Consider the following 17,258-nt stretch of genomic DNA (forward strand, 5'->3'; position numbering starts at 1 on the left):
AGACTATAGACTAGACTATAGACTAGACTATAGACTAGACTATAGACTAGACTAGACTAGACTAGACTAGACTATAGGACTAGACTATAGACTAGACTACAGACTAGACTATAGACTAGACTAGCTAGACTATAGACTAGACTATAGACTAGACTATAGACTAGACTATAGACTAGATATAGACTAGACTATAGACTAGACTATAGACTAGACTATAGACTAGACTATAGACTAGACTATAGACTAGACTATAGACTAGACTATAGACTAGACTATAGACTAGACTATAGACTAGACTATAGACTAGACTATAGACTAGACTATAGACTAGACTATAGACTAGACTATAGACTAGACTATAGACTAGACTATAGACTAGACTATAGACTAGACTATAGACTAGACTATAGACTAGACTATAGACTAGACTATAGACTAGACTATAGACTAGACTATAGACTAGACTATAGACTAGACTATAGACTAGACTATAGACTAGACTATAGACTAGACTATAGACTAGACTATAGACTAGACTATAACTAGAATATAGACTAGACTATAGACCTAGACTATAGACTAGACTATAGACTAGACTATAGACTAGACTATAGACTAGACTATAGACTAGACTATAGACTAGACTATAGACTAGACTATAGACTAGACTATAGAAGACTATAGACTAGACTATAGACTAGACTAGACTAGACTATAGACTAGACTATAGACTAGACTATAGACTAGACTATAGACTAGCTATAGACTAGACTATAGACATAGACTATAGACCTAACTATAGACTAGACTATAGACTAGACTATAGACTAGACTATAGACTAGACTATAGACTGACTATAGACTAGACTATAGACTAGACTATAGACTAGACTATAGACTAGAAATGCTAGACTATAGACTAGACTATAAGACTAGACTATAGACTAGACTATAGACAGACTATAGACTAGACTATAGACTAGACTATAGACTAGACTATAGACTAGACTATAGACTAGACTATAGACAGACTATAGACTAGACTATAGACTAGACTATAGACTAGACTATAGAATAGACTATAGACTAGACTATAGACTAGACTATAGACTAGACTATAGACTAGACTATAGACTAGACTATAGACTAGACTATAGACTAGACTATAGACTAGACTATAGACTAGACTATAGACTAGACTATAGACTAGACTATAGACTAGACTATAGACTAGACTATAGACTAGACTATAGATAGACTATAGACTAGACTATAGACTAGACTATAGACTAGACTATAGACTAGACTATAGACTAGACTATAGACTAGACTATAGACTAGACTATAGACTAGACTATAGACTAGACTATAGACTAGACTATAGACTAGACTATAGACTAGACTATAGACTAGACTATAGACTAGACTATAGACTAGACTATAGACTAGACTATAGACTAGACTATAGACTAGACTATAGACTAGACTATAGACTAGACTATAGACTAGACTATAGACCAGACTATAGACTAGACTATAGACTAGACTATAGACTAGACTATAGACTAGACTATAAACTAGACTATAGACTAGACTATAGACAAGACTATAGACAAGACTATAGACTAGACTATAGACAAGACTATAGACAAGACTATAGACAAGACTAAAGACTAGACTATAGACAAGACTATAGACTAGACTATAGACTAGACTATAGACTAGACTATAGATTAGACTATAAACTAGACTATAGACTAGACTATAGACTAGACTATAAACTAGACTATAGACTAGACTATAGACAAGACTATAGACTAGACTATAGACTAGACTATAGACTAGACTATAGACTAGACTATAGACTAGACTATAGACTAGACTATAGACAAGACTATAGACAAGACTATAGACAAGACTATATACAAGACTATAGACTACACTATAGACTAGACTATAGACTAGACTATAGACTAGACTATAGACTATACTATAGACTATACTATAGACTAGACTATAGAATAGACTATAGACTAGACTATAGACTAGACTATAGACTAGACTATAGACTAGACTATAGACTAGACTATAGACTAGACTATAGACTAGACTATAGACTAGACTATAGACTATACTATAGACTATACTAGACTATACTATAGACTACACTATAGACTAGACTATATTTTGGACTATATACTAGATAATAGGCTAGACTATAGGTTTGGGAAAACGATATAAATCTCCAAATGTTTGTTAAAAATCTCCAAATTTCCCACTTACCACTAAATTGCATCTTCAAACAATTGCCACAAAGAACGTAAGAGATGACGTTAAAAACGTCAAATTGGCAGCAGTGTCTATAATTTTCCTTGTGCTCTTGTAACAAACTCAACTCTCTTCTCTATAAAATTTTCCTCTAGATAAAATTGTTGTTGTCGTTTTTTTTTCGTGTGTTATATATACAAACAAACGTAAATACGTATATTTGTTTTATTGTTGCTTTGCTGCTTATATTTATAATAGTGTGTGTGTTTGTGTGTTTTTTTTTCTTCTATATGTGTAATATTATGTATGGTTGTGTGTTGTTATTGTATATAAAAATTGTTCAGTTTTGTTGCTGTATTTAAGTTGCTTGCCGAAAGTCATCATCTGTATTTTGTTCGTTTTTATTATTTTTTTTTTCATAGTACTTCGTGTGTATTCGTTAGTTGAATTTTTTAAAAGGTTTTGCATTTGTCGTCAGTGCCGTGGAAGTCGTCGTTTTTTTTAATCGAAATTATTAGCGGTTGTAGTCAGATGTATACAAAAGTTTTCTCGCCAAAAAAATGAATAAAAAATTGTGAAAATAATTATAATTAAAATCAGAAAATTTTACAAATAAAATTAACCACCAGCCAGCCATAGATAAAAGAAAAATTTTGTTACAAGAAAAGAAAATCTTGTAAAGTTAAAAATTTCAATAACAATTTAAGAAATTTATTAAAATTTATGTTCAAATGTTATGAAAAAGTAATGTATCATTTAAATATCATTCAACGTTTTATATTTAAAAGAAATAATCAGCTTTTTAAACAAATCTATTACTTGAATTTGAAAATTTAAAAGTGCAAAAAAAAATTGTTATTCTTTTGCGTTGTATATTGAAAAAAAGTTCAGAAAATATTGATAGTGCTGCTAACGACTGTCATATAAACAGTCACCAAAATTAATTATTAGTTAAATAATTGGTGTTATACTTTAAATTAATTCATTTACATAGTTTGCTGCTGATGTAAGTAAAAAAACCCCATAATTTTCTAAAAGTTTTAAATCCCATAGCGTTTTTTTTTTATTTTATTATTAATTTAATACAAGTTTTAATTTTTAAGAGGATTTTATTTTAATAAATTCAACGAAAATTACCATAATTGTGCAATAAAAACATAGCATTTTTTGTTTTAGAAAAATATCTATTTTTTGTATAAAAATACATATTTTTAGGTTAGGTCATTTTTTTTTTATTTTATTTTTCATTCAATTGGTTAATATACGTCGTTTTGTGAAGTAGTCGTTGTTCATTGTCGTCTTTTACTTTTGCCCCCCCTTCACCGTAAAAAAAAAATAATAAATATAATAAACACACACATATTTTTATATACATACAGAGTATACAAGTTTACATACTAATTTGAGTGGAAGTATATAAAAACATATTGACTTTGTGAGAAAGAGCAACAGAGAGAGGGAGAGAGATAATATTAAAAACTCAGTTATGTATAGTGTTGCCATCTTTTAAGTTTTGTTTATTATTGCAGTTATTTAAAAGGCAAACCTTAATGTTTAATGTTTCTCATTTGTTAAACAAATTATTTGCAACATTTTTGGATGTTTACTATCGAGAATTATTGCTATCTGTTGTTCGACATATGAACCAGTATTTAGACAAATTCAAGGAAGGCTTAAGAGCTTAGAGGTTTAGAACTGACTTGTCTGTCTATACCGGTAGGGCCACCCATGTCCACGAGGTCTAAACTGGGCACGAACTAAGAACTTCTCCCCTGTTAGTTAGCATCTTTTTCTCTTAGTTAGAGCTGCTAATGTAGAGTGCTTTGGCCCTTAGCGGCTTCTGTTTGGCCTTGGTGACCGTCGGTCGTAAATTCTCCTGTGGAGCGGGCAGTCCGATGTATGTCTGGCAGTAGGCTGTAACTTATCAAACGCACTGAAACTTCGAGCTACTTGTGCGCTAAAAACTAAACCGATCGGAAAACGATCTTAACACATCGTGGTCCTTTGAAACCAGGTACCTCCCAAGTCCTTAGAAACTCCTGCCTCAGGTACCGGCAAGGCAGTCCAGATTCAATCTATCACCAAACCGGTTTCCTCTCTGTGTCGAACATTTATGCAAGAGGGTCATTTGAAAAAAGATTCCGCGTCCCACGAAGCATCACCCTCGGCCTCAAGTTCAAGTTACGCCCTTAAAAAATGATTCGGAAATTATTCCGATATACGAATTCTGAAAACTCTTAAAAACTGATTATTTGAAAAACAATAACAAAATGTTTAGCAATCATAAATTGATCATCCTGATCTTTGAAATAAGATGACATTATTGTCATCATGACATTATTGTATTTGTTTATAAGAAGCCTAAAAATGACTCAAATTGCTAAAATATAATTAAAAAATGACTCAAAAAGACCAGTATTTCGACTCGAAAATTACTCAAAATAGATAAAAAAAAATAGAACTGATCAGAAATGTGGCTAATAAAAGACTCTTAGAAGAGTCGCTGATAGGGTACCATTTTCTCCCGACGAATGTGTTATGATCAGAAAATGAACACATATGTAGCTGAAGTCTTTTCAGCGTTTTACTAAGCATTGTGGTCTGGGTTTCATCCCCAGCAACACCAAAAACAGTTACTTTTAATTATTAAATTTCTATTAAAGATAAGATTCTTCCTTCGGTTATAAACCCATTTTACTAAATCGTCGCCAAAGTAAAACAAATATATATATTGGCTATACTTATCTTCAAATATACGGAAATACTGATAGTCGCTTTATATGTCGATGACACTGGAATTGATTAACGTCCTTTATAGAAGATTTCCTAAATTAGTAATTAACTTAGAGAAAGAATCAACAATTTACGGAGAAGCTGTAAAAATAATTAAATGCAATCAATATCAATATCCTTGTATAGTTGCTCTGGTAGTAAGTGTACAGAACGAAGTTAACAACTAATTATACCTAAGACCCTTTTGTGCCCCATTCGGGAAATAGAGATGACAAAACATTTGTATCAAGAGCTGCCCTAGGTATTGGAAAGTTCAAATGTTCCTGGGAATAGCAAAAATTATCAATACTTCCTTTAACTGATATCACTCGAACGCACATAAAGATCTTCAAGATGTTAATTGAGCAATGAACCATTATAGGACCTATGTAGCCCCATACCATGACCGACTATATATTATTATTATAGGTACATACTTGCTAAACTTGTCAACATTTTAATACACTAAAAGAAATTTGTAGATAAGTTTATTAATAAAATGTTGATCATTAATGGGGATTTATAACATTCCAAATAAAATTCCTTTCTATACCTTATATTATTAATTAAAATTTAATTGATAATACCCTGTTTTTTGCGCAATATACTCTCTCTCTTCTGTTTACATTTGTTTGTATTCAATTCTCTTCACCTTTAATAAACGCTCTCTCGAAGTGATTTTTGTATGTAGGCATTTTTGTTTTTGTATGGTATGTGGTGGTCTCTCCTCGGTGGAAAAAAAATAAATGAAAAATCAAAAACAACAACAACAACAAAACTTCTTTAAAAATGTACGTAAAATTATTCCTGCCTGATTGTTCATTGGTATCGTACGTACATACATCGTCATTGTTGGTGTACGACCAACCATCCATCTCTATCCATACCTTATCACTGGTACAGTTTACAAAAACAAAAAAACTTCTGAGAAGCAAAAATAACAATAACAAAATTAAATAAGAAGAATAATAAAAAAAGTGGTGTACATGATTAAAGAAAAAAAAATAAAGACAACAACTAACAAGATTTCTTTCTTCTTACATTAGGCATACAAACATGCACACATACTAGGTGTATGGGAGTGAGTGTAATGAGAATTTTTTTTGTATAGAAGAGAAAGAAAAATATATAGACGAATGTGTGTTTTCCATACGTGATGATGGAAATTTTAATCAATGACAAAAGATTATAATTTAAAAAAAAATATATAAAAACAAAAACTGGTGTTTATATTAATTTGGCGGTTTTCAAATTATTTTTAGCAAATTTGCAAAATTTGAAAATTAAAAAAATGGAATTTCTTTTTCTCCCCCACTTCGTTAATACTTCTTGGGTAATTTGGTGAAATACACGAGCAGTAAAAAATAAAACCAGTCATACGGAGCTAGCTGCTAGCTAATAAAGCCAGGCACAACAAAAATGTGTACATATTAAAAACAAAAACAACATGTATAGACAAGATTTAGTCATACTTTGCGCGCTTTTTTTATGTTTGTTTATGTATTAGTATTAGTATTATTTTTTTCTTTTTTATATTTTCTTATTAACTTCTTAAAGGGGTGTATATAAGATTCGTTTTTTTTTTCTTCTTTTTTTCATTCATTCGTATATTTAACTTACCTCTTTCTCCGTTTAATTTCAACAACAACAATAGTATTGTTTTCTTACACAAAATTATATTTATACACATTTAAATAAAAATACAACAGCTCTGTGTTTATTAAAAAATATATACACAGATTTGCAATTAAAACAACAACAACAACAAAAAAATACTTGATTTCACACACCTTCTGCCATTTAATGCATCCACATTTACTTTGTAAACTCCCTACCTTTTCCTCCTGTTTATTTCTTCTCCTATAACAGATACAGATAATCACCCCACTTACATTTATGATTTGTTGTAAATCCATATAAGCAAAAATAACAAACACACAAACTTATATGTTCACTCTCTTATTTTTTCACGACCTCAAACTTTTCTCTTTTACTCCCTTTTTTTTGCCTCGCTTTATTACAAATATATATATACAAATGTATGTACTTATGTAAAGTGCAATTATTTTGTTGTTATATTTTTCCCCTAAAGAGTTAAATCTGGAAAATATCCCTTTTTTTGAACTCTTGCTTTATTTTTGTTTTTTATTTTGGCGCTTATTTACTCTTTCTCATAGGCTTGTTGTTTTTGTGTTTTTTTTTTATCACAGTAGTGTTTTTTCTTTGAGAGTTTCTTGAGAAATTTGTATAATTTTTTGCAAACGTTTATAAAAGGGGGTGTTTAATTAATATTTGTTGTACAATTTGTGTTCACTTTTTAATATAGGAAATTATTTAAAAGTTTTGCAGAATATTTAAAATAAAAAATTAGCAATAAAATTTTAATAAAAATGTGTTGCTTGTGCAAAAAAAGAGTTAATAAGTAAAGTTTCCATTGAAAAGTGATTTTGTTGAGGAAAAACTCAATTTTTGTCAATATTTTCTAATAAATAAAGAATTTGTTTATCAGTAAACAATTAAATTTAATAAGAATGTTATAATCTGCCAAGTTTCATGATCGATGGGAATGGGAACTGAATGCCACCTGAAGTTTGTGACAACAAACGAACGGATGGACAGACATACATATTTATATTGAAAGTGATTCTGCCAAGTTTTTTACAATTAAAGTGAAGGGCTAATATTTCGGCTAGTAACCCGGGAATTTTGACCAATAGACTATTGTATTGTAGCAGAACTTAGAAGGAATAAATTCTATTTTGAATTCAGAGAAATATTAGCAAAATTTCTATGAAATATCTTTGAAATTGCAACAAAAAGTTTGAAAGTGTTATAGTGTTTCAAAGATGGCGTTCAGTATGTGAAGGAACATTAATAGTCCCAAGATTTATTGCTATTCAAGAATTTGAAGCGATTCTGTTTACGACTTACTTACAATTCCACTGCAATCGCTTCGGAATGACTTGCGACAAGGGATTGTCAACTCAGCTACACCGACTTTACACGTGTCGCTGCTGCTACAACAACAACGACTTCAATATGTTTCGAAAATGACTCCAAATACTAATGAGACTCACAAATACTAATCAAGAATGAGATAAAGTTAATCAAAAAAACAAGTAATAACACATTGATTGTTCCAAGATTGATTGATATTCATAAATCGGTTCTGTTGACAGCTTAAATATGATTCGAAATTTAACCGAGTTCCAATAATGTAAAAGTATTGCTTCATAGAAAACTCTTCAGAATTACTTTAACATCATAAAAGTGTTCAAAAAAAGGTGTTATGGACTTTGTTAACGTCCTAAAATTGATTGCTATTAAAAATTTTAAAGTGATTCTGTATGCGTTTGTTTTATTCTAATACAAAAGAATCGATTCACAGATATCAAATCAGAATTACTTTAACATCACAAGAGCGTTCCAAAGAAGGCTTTCCGGGATATAAAAGCAACAACAAATAGATGTTTCAAGATTAAGTGATATTTATGAATATGAAGGTGTTCTGTTCTAAAACTAATTCTAAACTTAAAAGCTTTACATATAGATCGAATTTAAGCTTAATTGTAAGCTCCCACAGATAGCAGATCGTTGGAAATTGTCCTATATAGCAAAATATTTGAAACATACTTGCATGAAGGATCATCGTCGCTTTTAGTTTCAATAGATCCTATATGTATTTATAATATGATTATTAGATTTTTACAAATCTTTAGCGATTTCAAATTTTGTTATTTACAATTATTTTCTTTCATAAAACTAATAATATTTTCTTTCTTTTTCTCATTTTAGATTTTGAAGAATTAATAATCGCCAATAAGTAGCAGGTCACTCCAAATTACACAGACCTTAACACTCCCAATTAAATACTACAACGTCAACAACAACACTAAATAAACTCTTGTTCAAATCGAACAATTGTTTATCATAGCTAAAGGATTACAAAAAAAAAAGAGTATACAAAATATAATAATTTGTATACACAAAATACACACATTAATTTAAAGTAAAACAAGTGTAAAATGCAAAATAATCCAATGAATAAACGACGTAATTATAATATACAAAAATTCAAAAAATACCAACAATTGCAATTGCAACAACATCAAATCTTACTAAAACAATTAGTAGTTACAAATATAGAAAAACGTTATAAGCGTTAGACAAAAATCTCCCCTATATTTATTAAAGATAATAATATTTATAATAATAAAAACAAAATAAAAATAGTAATAAAGTTTTCCACATACAAAATAAATAAACACTAATAAAAGTGTTATTCAATATTTATAACAAGTTACATACAAAATAAATAGAATTTGAAAAGATAAACTAAATAAAAAAAAAAAGACCGCTTAATTAAAAAAAAAAAGTTAGAAAAACCAAACAAGTTCACACTTTTTGCAACTTTCTCTCACTCTCTCGCTTACGCAAAAGTTTAAAAGCAAGATATTAAAAGTGAAACCATTAAAAATGATGAAACGTACTCGCGAAGAAGTACAATATGGTGCACGCCCAGGTCCTGGCGGTGTGGGTGGTAGTGGCGGCGGAGGAGGAGGAGGAGGTGGCGGTGGTGTTATTCCCACCACAGCTGGTGTTGTAGCGGGTACAGCAAATGTCACCACAGGCGCTTTAAATATCGGCACTGTTGTACCCGGTCCACATACAACAGCTGGTGGTGGTGGTGGTAATACTGCCATAAATGTTGGATTGGGAGCTAGCAATATAGCAACGGCAGGTTCCATTGCCCACCATCGTATATTGACACCACAACATGGTGGCGCTCAAACTATAGCCTATTTACCCTCGACAACACCCGTTACGGCAACTAATCTTAAGTCTGGTGGTGTTGTAGCTGACAGCAGTGCTGGCGGTAATAATGATGGCAGCAATACTGTCAGTGGTGGGGTCGGTGGCGGGGGTGTAGTAGGTACCGGCAGCGGCGGCGGTGGTGGTCGCATAACACAATTAAGTGGTGGTAACACAGTGGTGACATCAGGTGTTGGTGGTCCTGGTTCGGGAAATGCTAATACTGTTGTCCAACCTCAAACTGTACAGTATTCAACCTGTAAGTAAATTTTTTATCTTCATTTTTTTTATGATTTAAAGTATTTATTAAATTATTAGTATTAAAATTATAGAAGTTATTCTTTTCCTTACTTGGACATCTGTACTTTTCAAACCGATTCTATTAAGTTATTTTAGAAGTAATTTCTGTGTAGTGTAAGACAAAGAACTGGATCATAGAAAATCCTTTAGAATAGTTCCAAGATTGATTGCTATTCAAGAATTTGAAGTACTCCTGTTTGCATTTGTTCTAGAACAAATCGTAAACTTGAAAGCTTTAGAGAACATGAACTAGTTTGTGACCAGTCTAATGCAAAGTAATTTGTTAGCAGAAAACTTTTCGGAATTACTTTTGTGTCACAATAGAGTTCTAATAAAGGCGTTCTGAAAATAAAGGCGACTTCAACAGTTTCAGGGTGGATAACTATTCTTGATTTTCGATTGGTTCTGTTTGAATTCCTTGTAGAAGTAATGCTAAACTTGAAAGTTTAAGAGAACAAGAACTAGTTTATGACTAGGGAATGACTCATAGAAAACTCTACAGAATTACTTTAGCAACACAACAGTGTTCAAAAGAACGCGTTCTGGACGTTAAAATAGTTCCAAAATTTATTGCTATTCAAGCATATGAAGTTTTTCTGTTTGATTCTATAACAATTTCTTAACTTAAAAGCTTTAGAGAACAAGAACTAGTGTAATGTAAAGGGATTGGTTTATAGAAAAATCGTCAGAATTACTTAAGCTTCTCAATAGTCTTACAAAGAACACGTTCTGGATGTGAAGGCGACATCAATAGTTCCAAGATTGATATTCATTCATAAATTTGAAAGGGTTCTGTTTGTATTCTTTCTAGAAACAATTCTTTAATTGTAAGTTTTAGAAAACGTCAACTAGTTGAAGACTAGTGTAATGCCAAAGAACTAACTGGCAGAAAATCATTTAAAATTACTTTTGCACGACAACAGAATGCACTTCGGAAGCATAGGCGACATCAATAGTTCTAAGATTGATTGGTATTTATGAATTTGATGCGGTACTGTTTGAATTCGTTGTAGAACTAATTGTAAACTTTAAAGCTTTAGAAAACAAGAACTAGTTTATAAATAATATAATGCAAAAGGACTGATTCGTAGAAACCTCTTCAGAATTACTTTAACATAACAGTATTCCAAAAAACGCGTTCTGGACGCAAAAGCGACATCAATAGTTCGATTCCATGTGCATTTTTTTTATAATAAACTCTTTAAAATAACGTTAGCAACAAAGAACGACATCAATAGTTCCAAGTCATAGTGTAATGCAAAAGAACTAGTTCGCAAAGAACTCCTTTCGAATTTCTTCAGCATTACATAAATGTTCCAAAGGACGTGTTCTGGGCAGAGATACAAGCCGATGGGAAATGATCGGCGGCGGCGGCGCAACCATTTTGGGTCGGCGGCGGCGGCTTATTACAGAAAATATCGGCAGCGGCTAAATTGTAGGCTCAATTTAACTTTTTCTTTAGAAATTGACCTTATAAGGTTTATTATATTGAAAAATCTTTGTATAATAGTCTGTTACATATAAACCTGTCTCTATATAAGTTTTTTTCTGCAGAAAATGGACATTTATAGTAGTTTTCACTATTTTAATATTAGCACAATATTGTGTGGCAACTCTTTTCAATTTGCCATAAGAATTTAAAATAGTGGCAACTCCGTTCAATTTGGTGAAATTATGTTCTGAAATACATGTGTGATTCTAATCTTTATCAGCGACTACGTTTAAGCCGGCTTAGCTTTTGAGCCGAAAGAAGTCGGCGGCGGCGCGGCTTGCAAAATATTACCGGCGGCCAGCCGCCGCCGATTTGAGCCGTCTCGGCTTGTATCTCTGGTTCTGGGTTCTAAAGAATACTTATCAAAAATTAGACGAAGTTGATCCAAACGCGAGTAATAATACATCAATAGTTCCATGATTGATTGATATTCATAAAACGGAATAGGATTAGAAAATGACTCTAGAACCTTTCACTAATTCGATTGAAAAGTAACTCACAAATACTAATCCAAAATGAAAGCAAAGTTGATGAAAAGAGCGGGTAATAAAATATGATTAGCAAAAGAATATGATTATTTTAATCATGTAGAAGATCATTGAACTGATTCCTATAGAACACAGCAGAGGTGCTTTCGAAACTCAACGGTGTTTCAAAAAGCAACTTCCTGAAATAAGGAAAGATATTCAAGTTTTAAAAGTAGTACTCTCTGGCAGAGAGTCTCTGCAGAACTAGAATTAGTTATTTAAGAAGAAAACATATTTCTTCGATTCATATATCAAATTCAATAAAGTAATGTTATAGGATACCATAGATAGAAAAGCTTTGAAGAAATTTATTCCCTAATTATTTTTTTAAATTGATAAATGAAAACATTTACTTGCTATATAAACAAATCATTAACATTTCCATTTTTTTTACATTTGCAGCCTATAATGTCTCTTCCCTACCCACTGGTGGTACCATCAAGACAGGACCCGATGGTGGTGTACAAATTCATGTTACCGGCGGCACTGCCGGCTCCGTACCCATAGTAACCAATCCAACTGTGCCACAAACCGCCAACTCTGTACGTCAACGTACAATAAGTGGTACACAAAGTAGTAGTATATCGTCATCTTCACAGCCTCTCGTACAGCAGCAGCAGCAGCAGCAACAGGCAACAACAGCACAGACTCCACAATTAACAGGCGGCGGAACAACAGCCTCAACACCACAACCCGGTCAACCAGGAGCACCACCCCGCCTCAAAGTGGAGGACGCACTAAGTTATTTGGATCAAGTTAAGTATCAGTACTCGGATCAGCCGCAGATCTATAACAACTTTTTGGATATAATGAAAGAATTCAAATCACATTGTATTGATACGCCGGGTGTTATACAAAGAGTGTCGACTCTTTTTAAGGGTCATACAGAGTTAATCTATGGCTTTAATATGTTTTTGCCACCCGGCTATAAAATCGAAATTCATTCCGATGAATTGGGCTGTTCAGTACCAGTAGTATCAATGCCTTCACCTCCGGGATCGGCACCAGGAAGTGGTACTACCATACATGCAGTATCTGGTACGGCCATGACTAATTTGAGTCATAAAACAAGTAGTGGTGGCACTACAGCCACAGTACATCAACTACAGACTACTGGCACAGGGGTGGCGGTAAATCTAATGACACATGGCGGTGCTTCACTGTCACAAACAACCATACATGCTTTGCAGCCGCCCTCAGCAGCCGCACAACAATCGCCCAGTGGTGCAGCCGGTAGTGGTGGTCATACTCCCACTCATGTACCACATGCTAGTGCTTCGCCAGCACCGGCTCAAGTAACGGTGGCAGCTGTTAATGCGGCGCCACCACCCAATATGCCACAAAACTATTCGCGTGATCGTGAGCGCAGTACGACAGCTGCCAATATAGCCTCCACAGCCGGTGGCATGGTTGTGGGTGGCACACCAACACCTAATGCAATAAATGATCTTAATCCTCAGACGGGCGCTCAAGCTCATCACAATTTACATCATATTTCACAAGCTCATCAGTCCATGATGTTGGCAGAATCGGCAGCCGCACCGGGATCAGCGCCCCAACAGCCAGTAGAATTCAATCATGCCATAACTTATGTTAATAAAATAAAGGTAAGTTACGAAATAATTTACTATTAATATTAATTATAATAATATTCTGTTTTCACTTTCAGAATCGTTTCCAAAATCAACCCGAAAAGTACAAAAAATTCCTCGAAATTTTACATACTTATCAGAAAGAGCAAAAAGTCATTAAAGAAGGTTCAACGGGGGGAGTCAATCAGGGAAAAACCCTTACCGAACAGGAAGTCTATACCCAAGTGGCCAAACTATTCGGTCAAGATGAGGATCTTTTACGGGAATTTGGACAATTCTTACCCGATGCCACTAATCATCAAGCCCAACAGTATATGACAAAATCTCATAATGATCATAAGCGTGCTACGACAGCAGCATTAAGTGGTGGTGCCCATATAACAATGTCACCGGCGGGTGCTTCGGCCACTGGCTCACCTTTACACTTGAGCAGCGGGGCCACTTTGTCGCAAATCAGTGCAACATCTCATGCAGCGGCTTTGGGCAATCTAACGGCGGTAAATACCAGTGTCAGCTTAAAGTCTACCTACAATAACACGCAACAAAATCATATAATAAGCTCCGGTCGCGATAGTAGTAGTGGAGTACCCACGGGTGCTGGGCCAACGGGTGGTGATATTTATGATAAAGATTTTCGTGGTACTGGTCCAGGTGGAGTACATGTCAATGTTCATCATCAGGTGGGTTCACATCATCATTTGCCAGGTGCTGGAGCAGGTGGTGCTGGTGGCAATTTAAGCAGATCTTACGATACTAAAGATACACATCGCAGTAATCATCATGCGGCCTCTGTGGTAACAGGCGCACAAAAATACATGGCTCACCATCATCATCCACACAATCAAACCGCCTCAAATATGGCAGCCAATATGGGCAATATGACCAGTCATATTTCAAAGAAATCTCCCAGCTATAGTGGTCTCCCCTCGGGCATACCCTCCAGTGGTTTGCCTCATATGGGCGGCACTACAAATACTAGCAGTCTTAACTATGCCACTTCCCAAGTCAATGCCTATCACAATCAAATAACCCACACAGGGTCACGCAGGCATGCAGTCGATGATATAGGTGGTGTAGGAGGCCTGGGAGTACCACCGACAAAACGTCACAAACCCATCTGTCGTGATATTTCCTTCTCAGAAGCCTCACGCAAGTGCAGCATACAAGATGCTGCCTTCTTCGATAAGGTACGCAAATCACTGCGTAGTCCCGAAGTTTATGACAACTTTTTGCGTTGCCTAACGCTATACACACAAGAAATTGTTTCCAAGACTGAACTGCTCACACTGGTTACACCGTTCCTTAGTAAATTTCCAGATTTATTCCGTTGGTTTAATGATTTTCTCGGTCCACCCATTTCCCAAGTGTCAGGATCAACGTGTGGTGTTGGCGGCAATAGTGGCAGCGGCGCTGGTGGTGGCATTAACTCCGGTCATCATTTAGAGGGTTTACCCCTGCAAGCAGCCCAACGACAGAGTGGTGCAAACAGTAATAGCGGTTCTGCGGCGCATGCAGGCAATCTAAATGATCGTCAAAATAGTTTACAAAACAGTGATCATCATCAAGAAATTGATTTGTCATCGTGTAGACGTTTGGGCGCATCGTATTGTGCCCTGCCGCAAACGACAATACCGAAAAAATGTTCTGGTCGTACACCACTGTGTCGTGAGGTACTAAATGATAAATGGGTTTCATTTCCCACCTGGGCTAGTGAGGATTCAACGTTTGTAACATCACGTAAAACACAATTTGAGGAAACCATTTACAGGTTAGTTTGTCGTTTAAAGACTTTCGTTATTTTGTTTGTTATTAAGTTTTCTGACAATTTTATCACTAAAAATTCTCTGCTTTAATCTAGAGATTTTTACATTTAACAAAAGTTTTTAGTTTTTTTTTAACTCTTACAACCAACCTTTCCCCCTAAGCATTCGTTTTCTTTAGTTTTATACCCTTAACCCACAAACCAACACACATTTTTCTTTTATAATTTTTTTTAACTTAAAAAATCATTAAAACAATAAATTCTAAATGAAAGGAATATTCACAGAACTGAAGATGAACGCTTCGAATTGGACGTGGTTATCGAAACGAATAGTGCAACAATACGTGTCCTAGAAGGAGTACAAAAGAAAATGTCACGCTTATCACCCGAAGAATTGGCACGCTATCATTTAGACGACTATTTGGGTGGCACATCACAGACAATACATCAACGTGCCATTTATCGTATATACGGCGAAAAGGCCGGTGAAATTATACAGGGTCTTAAAAAGAATCCCTCCGTTGCGGTTCCTATAGTCTTAAAACGTTTAAAGGTCAAAGAAGAAGAATGGAGAAATGCTCAAAAGGTGAGTTTTAAAAGTAAAATACTTGTTACACGTGATAATAATTTGTTTATCTTTTTCTTTAAAGGGTTTCAACAAACAATGGCGTGAACAGAATGAAAAGTATTATCTTAAATCTTTGGATCATCAGTCTATCAACTTTAAACCCAATGATATGAAAGCATTACGCTCTAAAAGTCTATTCAATGAAATTGAAACACTTTACGATGAGGTAATATTGTAAACGACTTCTTTAAATACTTTTCAAAACGTAGATTATTTTCAATTCTCTATTTAACACTTCACTTTCCCGTTTTCCTTACAGCGTCACGATCAAGAAGATGAAAATGGTGAACCTAGCACTGGCCCACACTTAACATTACCCTATAAAGATAAGACCATCTTAGATGATGCTGCCAATCTCTTAATACATCATGTTAAAAGACAAACTGGCATACAAAAACAAGAAAAAACCAAAATTAAACATATTTTAAGACAATTTGTGCCTGATTTATTCTTTTCCACAAGGCAGCCCTTAAGTGATGATGAACGTGAAGATGGTATGTTTGTTATTTAAATTATTTTTATTATTTTTTTAATTTTATTGTTATTTTCCATTTGTTTTTTTGTAATTATATACTATTTGTATGTATTTCGTATTGAGAGTAAAGTATTTAAACAAAAGTAGCTGACCATATGTTCTATTAAAACGTTAATGAATGAGAGATGAAGTGAAATTGATTTTATTTCTCTTTTCTTTTAATACGTTTCACTAATTATGTTTGTGTATGAAATAAAATCAATAAAACGAAAAAAAACTTTGCCAGCTTGTTTTTATTTATTTCACTTCTATTGCTCTACGCTTTCTTTTGCGGTTTTAAGAACATGTGTGTTGAGTATTGCGAGAATACCGTTTTAGTTTCTTTTTATTTATAACATTTTTATACTAATTAAATGATTTTTTTTATAAATAAATGTTTGATTACTAAGAAATTTAGAAGTAAAGTAAACAAAAAACTGAAAATTGTGTTAATTTTAAACAATTAGAAGCAAACAATCTTAAGAAAACAAAAGTCAAACAATTCTCTCTCACCTTCTGTTAATATAGCCTAGACTATAGACTAGACTATAGCCTAGACTATAGACTAGACTATAGACTAGACTATAGACT

General features: G+C 33.6%; 1 protein-coding gene across 4 annotated transcripts in view; it reads left to right on the forward strand.

Moving 5' to 3' along the window:
• The first annotated feature begins 2,776 nt into the window (after positions 1–2,776).
• The window catches only part of LOC119610251 (paired amphipathic helix protein Sin3a), a 32,487-nt gene continuing 18,005 nt past the window's right edge, over positions 2,777–17,258 (forward strand). For 3 of the 4 annotated variants that reach the window (XM_037965386.1, XM_037965384.1, XM_037965387.1), the window contains exons 1-7: positions 2,777–3,274; positions 8,836–10,111; positions 12,574–13,778; positions 13,841–15,531; positions 15,799–16,111; positions 16,176–16,319; positions 16,413–16,647. In XM_037965386.1, coding sequence (XP_037821314.1) covers positions 9,517–10,111; positions 12,574–13,778; positions 13,841–15,531; positions 15,799–16,111; positions 16,176–16,319; positions 16,413–16,647 — 4,183 coding nt within the window. In that variant the 5' untranslated portion in view covers positions 2,777–3,274; positions 8,836–9,516. The remainder of the gene's footprint in view (positions 3,275–8,835; positions 10,112–12,573; positions 13,779–13,840; positions 15,532–15,798; positions 16,112–16,175; positions 16,320–16,412; positions 16,648–17,258) is intronic. The other variant, XM_037965385.1, reaches the window with a different exon arrangement.

Source organism: Lucilia sericata, unplaced genomic scaffold (assembly GCF_015586225.1).
Source record: "Lucilia sericata isolate MDLA Ls3-8-SP2 unplaced genomic scaffold, ASM1558622v1 Contig001144F_arrow, whole genome shotgun sequence".
Taxonomy (NCBI): domain Eukaryota; kingdom Metazoa; phylum Arthropoda; class Insecta; order Diptera; family Calliphoridae; genus Lucilia; species Lucilia sericata.